The sequence below is a fragment of the Salvia splendens genome, chromosome 2 (assembly GCF_004379255.2).
Source record: "Salvia splendens isolate huo1 chromosome 2, SspV2, whole genome shotgun sequence".
Taxonomy (NCBI): domain Eukaryota; kingdom Viridiplantae; phylum Streptophyta; class Magnoliopsida; order Lamiales; family Lamiaceae; genus Salvia; species Salvia splendens.
This window is the reverse complement of record NC_056033.1, coordinates 3,405,184-3,417,774: the sequence shown is the minus strand read 5'-3', so window position 1 is coordinate 3,417,774 and position 12,591 is coordinate 3,405,184. Positions and strand designations below refer to the sequence as shown.

Genomic DNA, 12,591 nt, shown 5'->3' with positions numbered 1-12,591 from the left:
AGCCACGGCGCACCAAAACACGACCGCCGCCATGCTCCTCCTCCCCATGACGCACCAAAACACGGTCGCCGCCATGCTCCTCCTCCCCACCATCACCATCATGCTTCTCCACCTGAAACGTTTTGAAATGTATTCGTTGTTTAAGAGTTTCTTATATCTACAAGATATTACTTATTAAATGAACAATAAAATCAAATATTATTGTTAATATTATGGTGCATAGATCGTTAATTATTTTTATGGTAAAAATATAAATAATTTTCGATGACACATGAAAAATCTGTTTACAACGAGTGAATTTATGACCGGGTTCAAACCATATATCACACTCCAGTCAATTATCTTTTGATTTTTGTGAATTTGATGTAGTTTTAATTATCATGCACATTTTGAGTTCTTTGTAATACATATATATATGTATATGCCAAATTTGTATTATAAATATAAATATTGAAACAAGTTTTAATATTAAATTGATAAAATTAAAATGATTGGAGTATTGTCACAAAAGAGGAAATGTATACTACCAAAAATGAAAATGGATTATTTATTAGACAACCCAAATAGGAAAAAAGAGATTATTTTTGAGAGACAGAGTAAAAAACCCTTCATAGACTAAATTTCGACATTAATAAATTATTTTTGACGCGTGGCCACGACTCAAGTTATGGCTTAGGCCATCCACAATAGGAATAGCCCAGTAATAGTCCAGCCATAGCCTAGCCACAAACTCCTCCTGCCACATCATCAACACTAAAAATCCTCATGCCACATCATAAATAGCCCAGTCATAGCCTAGCCACATCATAAATAGCCCAGCCACATCAATAGCCACATCACTCAAAATTATATAAAACAAATAATTAACAATCACACAAAATACGCAATTTAATTTACGAGAAATATACGAGAAAATTCAATAATATTATTAAATTTTAAAAAGCACATTAATTAAAAAAATTACATAATTAACAAAAAAACTACTGCCGTGCAGTCCTCCGCGCCCATAACTCTTCAATTAAATCCTTTTGGAGTCGAATATGAGCCTCCGTTTGGCGCATGTCACGGCATGTGCTTGGAGGCGGCCGTCTTCATCGTGAGGTACCCCACTCCGTACGTTGGGGGCTGCCACGCCGTGGCTTGGACCGACTTCATTATCATCGTTGGCCCAATCAGTCAGTTGTACACCTTCATCTTTGACAATCATGTTGTGCATGATAATACAGGCGTACATTATATCAGCAATGCAGTCGACATGCCACAAACGCGTTGGCCCCTTAACTGCCGCCCATCGAGACTGGAGCACACCAAATGCGCGCTCCACGTCCTTGCGCGCCGACTCCTGCCGTGCCGCAAAGTAGGCCTTCCTCTCTTCTGATGCGATTCATTTCTAGGTGTTGACCTTATACAGAAATTAAGATAGAGAGAGTACTCGTTAAAACAAGTGGTGCGAATGAAAATGACGTATCTGACGCGTATATATAGTGTTTCGAAAAAAAAATCGCTAGGCGATCCGGACGCTACAATAGCGCCGAGCGGATCGCCTAGCGCCACAGAACCGCCTAGCGCTAGGCGGTTTTTAATTCCGGAAATGGCTGGGCGGTTGCAATAGATCGCCTAGCGCCGGCGCTCGGCTAAGCTGTGCGCTAGCCGCTAGGCGCTATTGTGGATGGCCTTACACAAAATGACAAAATCAATGTACTTTGATTTATTTACCTCCTTCCGGTGACAAAATCAGCAAATATGGCAGAAAAAATTAACGTGGTTTTGTTTTTATATTTAATCTGTATTTGATTTATCATATTAATTGTAATTTTGACCAGTTGTGGGGATAATTAAAAAAATTAATTATTTTGATTTTATGTTCTAATTTTAAAAGTTATATCAAAAGTTATTATTTTATTGGTAATTATCCGTATTTTTAATTATTAATATTTATTTTTCAAGTAATTATTTTTATGAAAAAACTAGATAATTAATTATTTTAACTAAAACACTCAATCACAGTTTTCCGTCGTGTAGTATAAGATATTTTTGTCACAATTACAAGTATTGGAAAAATTATTGGTTTCCAAACCTCAAAAAATATATTTTTTTACTTTGCCTAAAGGATAAAATATAATACCAGAGTGCAAACAAGAAATTATGTCAATATGAATTTTTATATTGTGTACTAGTACTATACCACTTGTTAATCATTTGATTTTCCTAGTATACGAATATTATTATGACTTTTATCTGGGCTTCAATTTATATTGGGTATCACTATGAGCCCAAGTTGAGGCTAATCGGGCCAGAAAGAGCGAATATCAGCCCATAATGGAAATCATTAATGATCTTATCATCATTCAAAAATCTGTAAATAACCTATCAAATAGGCATGCAATTTGAGAAAATGCATTAATACTAAATATCCCGTATGTAAATGAATATCGACGAGATTAGATATGCAATCTATATTATTGACCCACAAACTTAACTATTTCATAATTTTACCACTATAAAATGTTATAATCCTTCTTCAATTTCTCTCATCAAAAAAACAATTTTATTTATAAAAGGTTAAAAGAGATGTCTCGTGCTTTTTCTCTCTTGGTGCTCATTGGTTTCTTGGTTCTTATTGTTACCCCATCTCTTGCTCGTGATTTAGATGACGATACGTCATTGTTAGATTCAAATTTTAGTGAAGGTTTCGGAGATGATGAGATGTTGAATATTGAATCGCTCAAGCGTCACCACAAACGCCATCGTCGTGGCCGCCATGCTCCTCCTCCTCGTAGCCACGACGCACCAAAACACGGCCGCCGCCATGCTCCTCCTCCCCATGACGCACCCAAACACAGTCGCCGTCATGCTCCTCCTCCCCACCATCAACATCATTCTCCTCCACCTGAAATGTTTTCAAATGTACTCATTGTCTAAGAGAACAAATTAGTACTTCTATTATTATAAGAGTTCTAATATATATAAGATATTACTTATTAAATAAATAATAGTAAACATCAAGTATTATTGTTAATATTATGGTGCATTGATCGTTAATTATTTTATGGTGAAAATATAAATAATTTTGGACGAGATATGAAAAATCTATATACAACAATATATGAATGAGGGAATTTATGATAATGTTCAAATCATTGTGGATTTGATGTGGTTTTAATTATTGTGCAGACATTTTGAGTTTTTGGAATACATACAATTTAAGTTATGTATAAAATGAACGTATCATGCATCTAAGAAACTAAAATTATGGAGTACATTATTTTGTTGAAATCTAAGCAATTATATTTTGGCTCCTTCTCTTCCTTGGTCAGTAAAATAAATTAACAAAGAAAAATATAATTAGACGAGGAACCGAGGAAGAGACATTTATATACTAGGATTTTTGTTTTCGAATGGATTTTTCTAGTTTATCTTTAAGTTTCCTATGTTTTTTTCATTGTTTAAATTATTTTAGGCTATTTGTCTATGAATAGCTAGAAAGGATGAAATATTATACTCTTAATAAAGGGTGAACCAGCAATTATGTACAATATGATTTTTATACTACTCCTGTCTTAAATTACTACTCCTGTCTTAAATTAATCACACTATATAATTGCCTCCATAAAGTAGTTCCATTAATAAACTAAATTTCAACATCAACCATAAAACATTAATAAACTGGTAATATTTTTGAACCGTGCCCACCACTCCAAGTCATGGCTGACACAAAATGACAAAAATCAATCAAACACTTGGATTTATTTATCTCCTACTCACAGATCAAAATATTCCCAGTGACAAAATCACCAAAAATATGGCTGAAAACAGAGATGAAAAAATCAATCTTAGGCCCATAAAAATATCAGACATAGATGATTTCATGGTGTGGGCAAGTGATGAAAGAGTTGCCCATTTCTGCACTTGGGATTCCTACACTTCACGAGATGAAGCACTCCACTTCCTCACCAACAACGCCATCCCCCACCCATGGTTCCGAGCCATCTGCGCCGGAGATCGAGCGGTCGGCTCGATCTCCGTCACGCCCGGCTCTGGCACCCGGAGCTGCACGGCGGAGCTCGGCTACGTGGTGGCGTTTGAGCACTGGGGGAAAGGGGTTGCCACGGAGGCGGTGAGGATTGTGGCCTCCACCATTTTCCGAAAGTGGCCGCTGCTGCAGAGGCTTGAGGCTTTGGTGGACGCTGAGAATGGAAGGTCCCAGAAGGTTCTAGAGAAGGCAGGATTTGTGAGGGAAGGCTTGCTCAGGAAGTATGATGTTGTCAAAGGGAAACCTAGAGATATGATTGTTTTCAGCCTTCTTCCTTAGCCACTTTTACTCTGCTTTACTTCTGTTCTGTTTCAACAATTAACAACCTGTTTATTGTAATATTGAGTTGGGTTTTCAATATATATGAAAGGAAAATTTTACGGTCCAAAAAAAGGAAAACCAAATCATCAAGAACCATTTTGTTATGACAAATAGGGCTATTGTGTAATCGACAAACGAAAGAACGTAAAGAGACACAAAATTTAGGTGGTTCACCAACGTTGTGTTGGCTACGTCCACGGGCAAGAGCGAAGAACACATTGTATTATGCCTGCGGTTACAGATACATAGTTATTGTGCCCCACTTCTATATATATAGGTACAAGAGACGAACTGGGCCTAATACAACAATTAAGGCCCCCGTTTGGCTAGCGGCAAATAGTAATGATTTAAGACATCCTAACAAATCTTCACCTTGGCTTGAATCCTCCTTCCAAATGCATCATCATAATACCAGACGAACAAACTTCTCCATTCTTGCCTCAAACTTGCCCTCCACGGGCAACTAACAGCTCATGACATTAAGCAAGTCCAAACAATGTTGAAGCTTGCTCTGCGGGACTGGCTTGGTGAACATATCAGCGGGATTATCAGCAGTGCCAACTTTCTTCACCTCAATTCTTTTCTCATCTCTTAGAAAATGATACATCACATCAATATGCTTAGTCCTCTCATGGTGGACTTGATATTTGGCTAAACAAATAGCGCTCTGACTGTCACAGAATACAATAGCTTGATCTTGATGTAAACCAAGATCACCAACTAGCCCTTTCAACCATATTCCCTCTTTAGCAGCTTCTGTCAACGCCATATACTCTGCTTCAGTAGTAGACAAAGTAACTGCAGCCTGCAAAGTTGGTTTCCAACTAACTACAGAACCATCAAGAGTGAAAACATAATCGGTCATAGATCTTCTACTATCGACATCTCCATCATAGTTAGAATCAGAATAATCAGTCACTGAACAATGAGTATCACCTCCACAAATGAGACCAACATCAGACGCACCTCTCAAGTAGCGAAAGATTCTCTTCACGGCTTGCCAGTGCTCTTTTCCCGGATGTCCCATTAACCTGCTGACAACACTAACAGCATGTGTTATGTCTGGTCTAGTACAGACCATGGCGTACATCAAACTCCCTACTGCATTAGAGTATGGAACTCGAGACATGTACTTCTCCTCAACTTCAGATTTCAGTGCATTATTCGAAGACAGATGAATATTTGTAGCACTTGGAGTATCAATAGGTTTAGCTCCAGACATGCCAAATCTTGACAGAATCTTCTCAATGTAGCTCTTTTGTGACAAACAGAGTGTCTTCTTTGCTCTTTCCCTAGATATCTCCATGCCCAGAATTTTCTTCGCAGCACCCAAATCCTTCATATCAAACTCAGCATTCAGATAGGCTTTCAACTCCCGAATCTCAGACTTCGACTTCGCAGCAATGAGCATATCATCCACATATAGAACTAGATAGATCATCGAGCCATCATCAACTTTGTTGTGATACACACAACAATCATATGGGCTCCTGTTGTACCCCAACTGGATCATATAACTGTCAAACCTCTTATACCACTGCCTTGGAGACTGCTTTAGTCCATACAAGGACTTCTTCAGCTTGCAAACATAATCCTCCTTGCCCGGAACCATGAATCCCTCTGGCTAAGTCATGTAGATATCTTCCTCGAGCAGTCCGTATAGGAAAGTCGTCTTCACATATAGTTGCTCAAGCTCCAAATCATAATGTGCAACTATCGCAAGTAACACTCTGATGGAAGTGTGTCTGACCACTGGTGAGAATATTTCATTATAGTCAACCCCCTCCTTCTGCGTGAACCCTCTTGCAACTAGCCGAGCTTTGTATCTAACACCTTCATCTGGTGTGGTCCCTTCCTTCTTCTTGAATATCCATTTGCAAGTAACAATTTTTCTCCCCTTAGGCCGTGGAACCAATTCCCAAGTCAGGTTCTTCAAAAGTGATTCTATCTCTTCTTCCATTGCAGCGAGCCACTTAGCACGCTCAGTGCCTGAAATGGCTTCCTTGTAGGTAGGTGGTTCATCTGCCGATGGCTCATCTTCGACCTCATTGGCAACCTGCAGTGCATATGCCATCATATCCTCAAAACCATACCTCAACGGAGGCTTCACACCTGTCCTCCTAGCTCTGTCACTAGCGATGCTTGTCTGACGAGCTTGTGGATGAACATCCGAACTAGTAGTATCGGTAGCTTCAACAGTAGTGTGTTGATCTTCTCCACCTTGGAGTTGTGATTCACTCTCATCGTGAGTGACTTGCAGCTCCACCTGTTTATCAACACCATCCAAATCCTCTGCAGCAGTAGACTTCACAGTAGAGTTAAGCATAGAATTTTCATCAAACACCACATTCCGACTGAGAATAATTCTATCCTCTGAAGGCGACCAGATTCTGTATCCCTTAACTCCATTCCCATAACCAACAAATATACCCTTCTTAGCTCTCGGTTCTAGTTTACCCTCACTAACATGATAATAGACAGTACAACCAAAAACTATGAGCGAAGAATAATCTGCAAGCACATCATTAGACCATATCTCGTAAGGTGTCTTACAGTCAATGCCAGTGTGAGGACCACATTTGATCAGGTAACACGCCATGTTTACTGTCTCTGCCCAAATATTCCTAGTCAAACCAGCATGAAAGAGCATGCATCTTGTTCTCTCCAACAATGTCTGATTCATGCGTTATGCCACACCATTCTGTTGTGGTGTATGTCTAACGGTGTGATGTCGAACGATCCCTTTACTCCTGCAGAACTCATTGAACTCAGATGAACAAAATTCCCGGCCGTTATCTATTCTCAATCGCTTGATGTTCTTCCTTGTCTAGTTTTCAATAAGAGTTCCACTCTTTGAACTTCTTGAATGCTTCACCTTTATGTTTCATCATAATCACCCAAGTCATTCTCGAGTAGTCATCAATCATCGACACAAAATACTTGTGTCCTCCAACAGATTCAACACGTGAGGGACCCCAACATTCCATATGGATGTAGTCAAGTGTCCCCTTCGTTCGATGAACCTCTTTCTTTGGAAACTTGCTGCGATGGAGCTTTCCAAATACACAGTGTTCGCAGAAATCAAGTTTCTGCACTTTATGCCCAGAAAGAAAATCACGATTCGACATGATTCTCATGCCACGTTCTCCCATATGACCGAGCCTCATATGCCACAACTTGGTCATATCCTTGGTTGCAACCTCAGATGATGCAATATCAGCAGAATCTGCCACGATGGAACCTCTCAGAACATACAAGATACCCCGTTTCAGAGCTGTCAGAACCACCTTTGAACCTTTCAGAATACACATTACTCCACCTTCACCTTTGAAACTGAAACCCCTACTGTCAAAAGTACTCAGAGATATCTGATTCTTCGTCATCTGTGGAACATGCCTAACATCGTTCAAGGTGCAGAAGTCCCCATCATGCCTCCTAATCCTGATTGAGCCGATGTTAACCACCTACAGACAACACTGTTGGCCATGATAACATTACCTCCATCTATTTGCTCATAAGTGGTGAAATACTCCCTGTGAGGACAGAGATGATACGATGCTCCTGAATCCAAAATCCACACATCATTACAGTGTGGCTGTTCATCCGCAACCAAGGCCAGTCCTTCTTCCGAATTTGCGTCATCAGCTTCTGCCACAGTCGCAGAACCATTAGCATTCTCCTTCTTGCCCAATTTCTTCTTTATCTTTGGACAATCAGCCTTCCAATGCCCTGGTTCTTTACAATATCTGCAGATGTCATCTGACGTAGGGCCTTTAGGACCTTTTGAACCTTTGAAGTTCTGTTTCTTCTGTCCGAATTTCTTCTGTCCTTTACCCGTAACAGATAATCCCGATGCCAGATTTTCTGTGGCTGAACTCGTTGCATGTTGACGATCCTCTCTGATGTGAAGAGCAAATCGAACATCCTCCAACGACATAGTTTCCTTGCCAGTCATAAAAGACTCAACAAAATTTTCATATGATTCAGGCAAAGAAACGAGCAAAATTAAAGCAGCATCCTCATCTTCTACTTTAACATCAACATTACGCAAATCCAGCAAAATTTTGTTCAAATTTTTCAGAAGATCCCGAAGGGGCATACCTTCCTACATGCGTAATCGAAACAAACGTTGCTTCAGGAGCAACTTGTTGGTTAGAGACTTCGTCATGTATAGACTCTCCAACTTCCTCCAAAGGTCAGCAACTTCGATGATAACATCGTCAGACAGGCACAACATGATGGTCGAGTGGGCCTTTTCGTCTAGGGTTGTCCACTCCTCATCATCCTCCATTGCCTTCTTTGTTTTGAGCGGCGCCCACAAACCCTGCTGCTTCAGCAGAGATCGCATCTTGATCTGCCATAAGCCAAAACTATTCCTCCTGGTGAATTTGTCAACCTTCACGTTCAGAGCAGACATCTTTGATCGATTTACCAGAAAACCCTAGCAGCGGAATTCAAAACCCTAGTTCGAAAACTAGGCTCTAGATACCAGTTTGTTATGACAAATAGGGATATTGTGTAATCGACAAACGAAAGAACGTAAAGAGACACAGAATTTACGTAGTTCACTAACGTTGTGTTGCTACGTCCACGGGCAAGAACGGAGAACAAATTGTATTATGACTACGGTTACCGATACATAGTTATTGTGCCCTACTTCTATATAAATAGGTACAAGAGACGAACTGAGCCTAATACAACAATTAAGGCCCAAAACAGAAACATATCATAGTGTCGGGCCGGGGGCGTCCCCGTTTGGCTAGCGGCAAACAGTAATGATTCAAGACATCCTAACATTTGATCCATTTGTTAAGCATGGATTGAGATGCCTAAGATGGAAGAAGACATAATAGATAGACGAAACTGAGATGCTCAAAATTGATATTCTGTTCTTGACTTTTTGATTCATGCTTTAGACTGTTACAATAGATATATGTATTATGGTGCCATTAGGTTGTGATGACTTATGATTATTTATCGAGTTGCAATTTAGGATATTCATGTATAAAATTGACAAGACAAGGGCACATCTAAAGAATATGTTTCAAAAGATATGATTCGACTTTGGGTTTTACCTAAATCTATGCTCCAAAACTTGTGCAACCAGCCGAGGCTTTGAAATTGGTTCTAACTTGGGTAAAATGGAATATAGATACAATTATATAGTATTATCCATGTGACACTTGAATTTAAGAAATGCATTGACAAACTGGTTTATATATAGTTACATGTTGGAAGTCATGTGATGTGAATGAAAAATAAACAAATACACAAAAGACATGTACCCCACGAAAAACATTGAATAGATTAATATCTACCCCTATGTATATGAACCCCATAACCAAATCCAAACTCTTCATCGCAAAAATGGACACCAACGACACATCTCAATAGGCATCGCCGTCATTCTGAGCGCGGCCCTTCTGGCTGGCATGGCGACGGCCCAATCTGGCAGATGGGTAATGAGGTTCAACAGCTTGCCGGTATGCACCAGACCCCTCTCAATCTGCTGCTTACGTCTAATCAAGCTGGTGATAATAGAAACTATTTTGAATTTTTATATTCTTGTCTAAGTTAAACTATGCCATATAGCAAATAGTAATAGGGTTAATATAAAATTAAAATTTTAGAAATTGAAAGTACATCAATAATTTCAAAACAATTTTAAAATTCTAAACGCAAAAAAATAGGGATAATACGACATCATTGTGCTCAATTATTAAAAAATCGATCGTATTAGTTTTTGTTCATTGTTTATAAATGCACTTATGTGGCTTGTCCAAATAGGAGTGTATATATGTTTATGTAATTAAACATTGAATATGCATATATTTATATATTGTCCATGTGTGACACCTGAATTTAAGAAACGGTAGATGTGTGCAATGATAAATTTGTTGAGGAAAGAGTGATTATACACATAATTGCATACATGTTAGTAGCCATGTGAATGTGAAGGAAAAATAAATAAATAAATAAATAAATATTTCATCCGTCCGCAAATAGAAGTCTCATTAATTGTTTACAAATTTATTGTAAAACAATATTTATATATAGGAAAATTACAATCCAAAAAAGGGAAACGGCATCAATAAATGATCTAGTCATATAGAAGTATATATTGATTCATGATCCATAGGTTAAAATGTTGATATCATCCCTCAAAAAACTATAGATAAACATATCCCTAATCTGGCCTTTATTAAAACCATACTTCCTCAGAAAGCCTTCCTTCACAAAACCAACCTTTTGTAGAACCTTCTGAGAGCCCAGATTGTCCTCCTCCACCAAGGCCTCCAGCCTCACCAGAGATGGGAAGCTCTGAAAAACACAAGGGATGGCCATCTTGAGAGACGCAGTGGCGAAGCCCTGCCCCCAGTAACCGCTTCCGACTGCGTAACCTATGTGGGCCCGGTGGCGGTCGTCGCCGGACTCCGGCCTCACGGAGATGTAGCCGATGGAGCGATCGTGGAGGCAGATGGAGCGGCGCCATGGGTGAGGAATAGCTACCTTTTGGATGTGCGCTAAGGCTTCTTCTCTGGTGGAGATGCTGTTCCATCGAAGGTACCGGGTCACCTTGTCGTCGCCCGCCCACGACAGGAAGTCGTCGGCGTCGCTCTCTTTGAACGGCCGGATAGAGATTCTTGACTCCATAATCTCCATCGTTTGTTTCTGTTGTGTTGTTTGAAATTAGTGGATTTGTTATGATTGTTGGAGTAGTTGACTGGGTTTTGCGTAATTGACTTGGGATGCTACTTTAAAGGATATAGCTGTATGCAACAACATGCCCAACTCATATTTTAATTTAATTTCCCTGAAGGAATACCTACTGGGGTAAATCTAAAATTTTCTATTTATCTACTTCAATCATACTCCCTCCATCCCATACAAATTAAAACATAGTATTTGTTTTTGAGTAAACTACAAAATTAGTATCCAGAAAAAATAGAATTTGCACCTTAAAAAATAAAAACTATCAAAAATCCCAAAATCAGTCCCACTTTTTTACAATTCTACCCTATTACTCTCTATAAGGGTGTATTTGTCCATTTTTACTTGTATTTAAGATCGTGTGTTTATCAAATGAGTTAATCCCTATTTGCAAACTTTTTACTTTTTAATATTTCACTTTTTTTTAATATTTTCATAAAAAATACTATTGCGGCGGAAACACCGTCGGAGAAAAATGGGAACGGAGGCCGAGAAAAATCAGCAACAACCAACACCTGCGATGAAGCCATACCCCAATCCTATCACAGAAGCTCAATTCGCCGCCTGGAAACGCCGAAAGGATGCCGATACTGATGCATTACAGCCCATAGAGTTGATTCGTTTAAAACTTGCCGTCACAATATTCATTTTTAGTGTATGCCGACAACTAAGCACCACCGATTTCACTACTTTTCATTTAATTGGATAATACCGGCGGCGACCTCTCCAAGAATAGAGATCTCTGTTTCAAGTGACACTTTTCTCTCGACGATGAGAGAGAAAGAAATATAGGTGTGCAAATTTTATATACATATGTAAAAAATCTACTATAAATAGGTACACGGATATGTATGTATAATCTATCAATGATCGCTAAAAAAATTTTATAGTCTTTTTTCCCCTAAAAATCACATAAATGGTATCCATTGGTTTTTATACTTCTCTGCATTTAAAAAATCCCCTAAATGCCTTGGAGAACCGTTTGAGTATTTAGAAATTACAATTTTAGTAGTATCTTTTTATTTTTTTACTCCCTTCGTTACTTTGTAGTAAGTAGAGACATTTCTTTTCGGTACGAGATTTAAAAAAAATTATTTTAAATGAGTTAAGTAAAAAGAGAATAAAGTAAAAATGAAAAAAGGTAGAGAGATGAAGAGAGAGTAAAATACTTTTTGCTAAAAAAATGAAATGACCCAACTACAGTGGGACAACCCAAAAAAGAATATGATTCAGCTATAGAGGGATGGAGGGAGTAATTTTTTTGGACGTATATACAAGCACATTTTCAAGCCCAAGTTGAAACTTATCGGGCCGGGCCAAAAAGAGAACATTCATTTTCATAAATAATGTACTTCTTAATTTTAGTTTCTTAGCTGCATGATACATTCATTTTCATAAATAACTAAAATTGTACGTATCTATAGGGTTGTGATCAATTGAGATTTTTTAGCCTAATTGAAAATTGAGATGCATTATTAGCCACTCATTTTTATTAAATGAGTGGTCCAGAATTTGCCACATAGAAA

At 38.6% G+C, this 12,591-nt stretch overlaps 2 protein-coding genes across 2 annotated transcripts; one reads left to right on the top strand and one right to left on the bottom strand.

The window, feature by feature from the left end:
• Window positions 1–3,760: 3,760 nt before the first annotated feature.
• LOC121770530 (uncharacterized N-acetyltransferase p20-like) lies at window positions 3,761–4,372 on the top strand. Its single transcript, XM_042167253.1, has one exon. It carries the CDS (start codon window positions 3,803–3,805, stop codon window positions 4,310–4,312), a length of 510 nt encoding a protein of 169 aa, XP_042023187.1. The 5' UTR covers window positions 3,761–3,802; the 3' UTR covers window positions 4,313–4,372.
• Window positions 4,373–10,340: 5,968 nt separating this feature from the next.
• Window positions 10,341–11,691, bottom strand: LOC121770904 (uncharacterized N-acetyltransferase p20-like). The gene has a single exon (XM_042167682.1). It carries the CDS (start codon window positions 11,015–11,017, stop codon window positions 10,481–10,483), a length of 537 nt encoding a protein of 178 aa, XP_042023616.1. The 5' UTR covers window positions 11,018–11,691; the 3' UTR covers window positions 10,341–10,480.
• Window positions 11,692–12,591: the final 900 nt, after the last annotated feature.

Coding starts and splice junctions, on each gene's coding strand:
- LOC121770530 (XM_042167253.1), top strand. CDS start 3,803: ATGGCTGAAAACAGAGATGAAAAAATCAATCTTAGGCCCATAAAAATA.
- LOC121770904 (XM_042167682.1), bottom strand. CDS start 11,017: ATGGAGATTATGGAGTCAAGAATCTCTATCCGGCCGTTCAAAGAGAGC.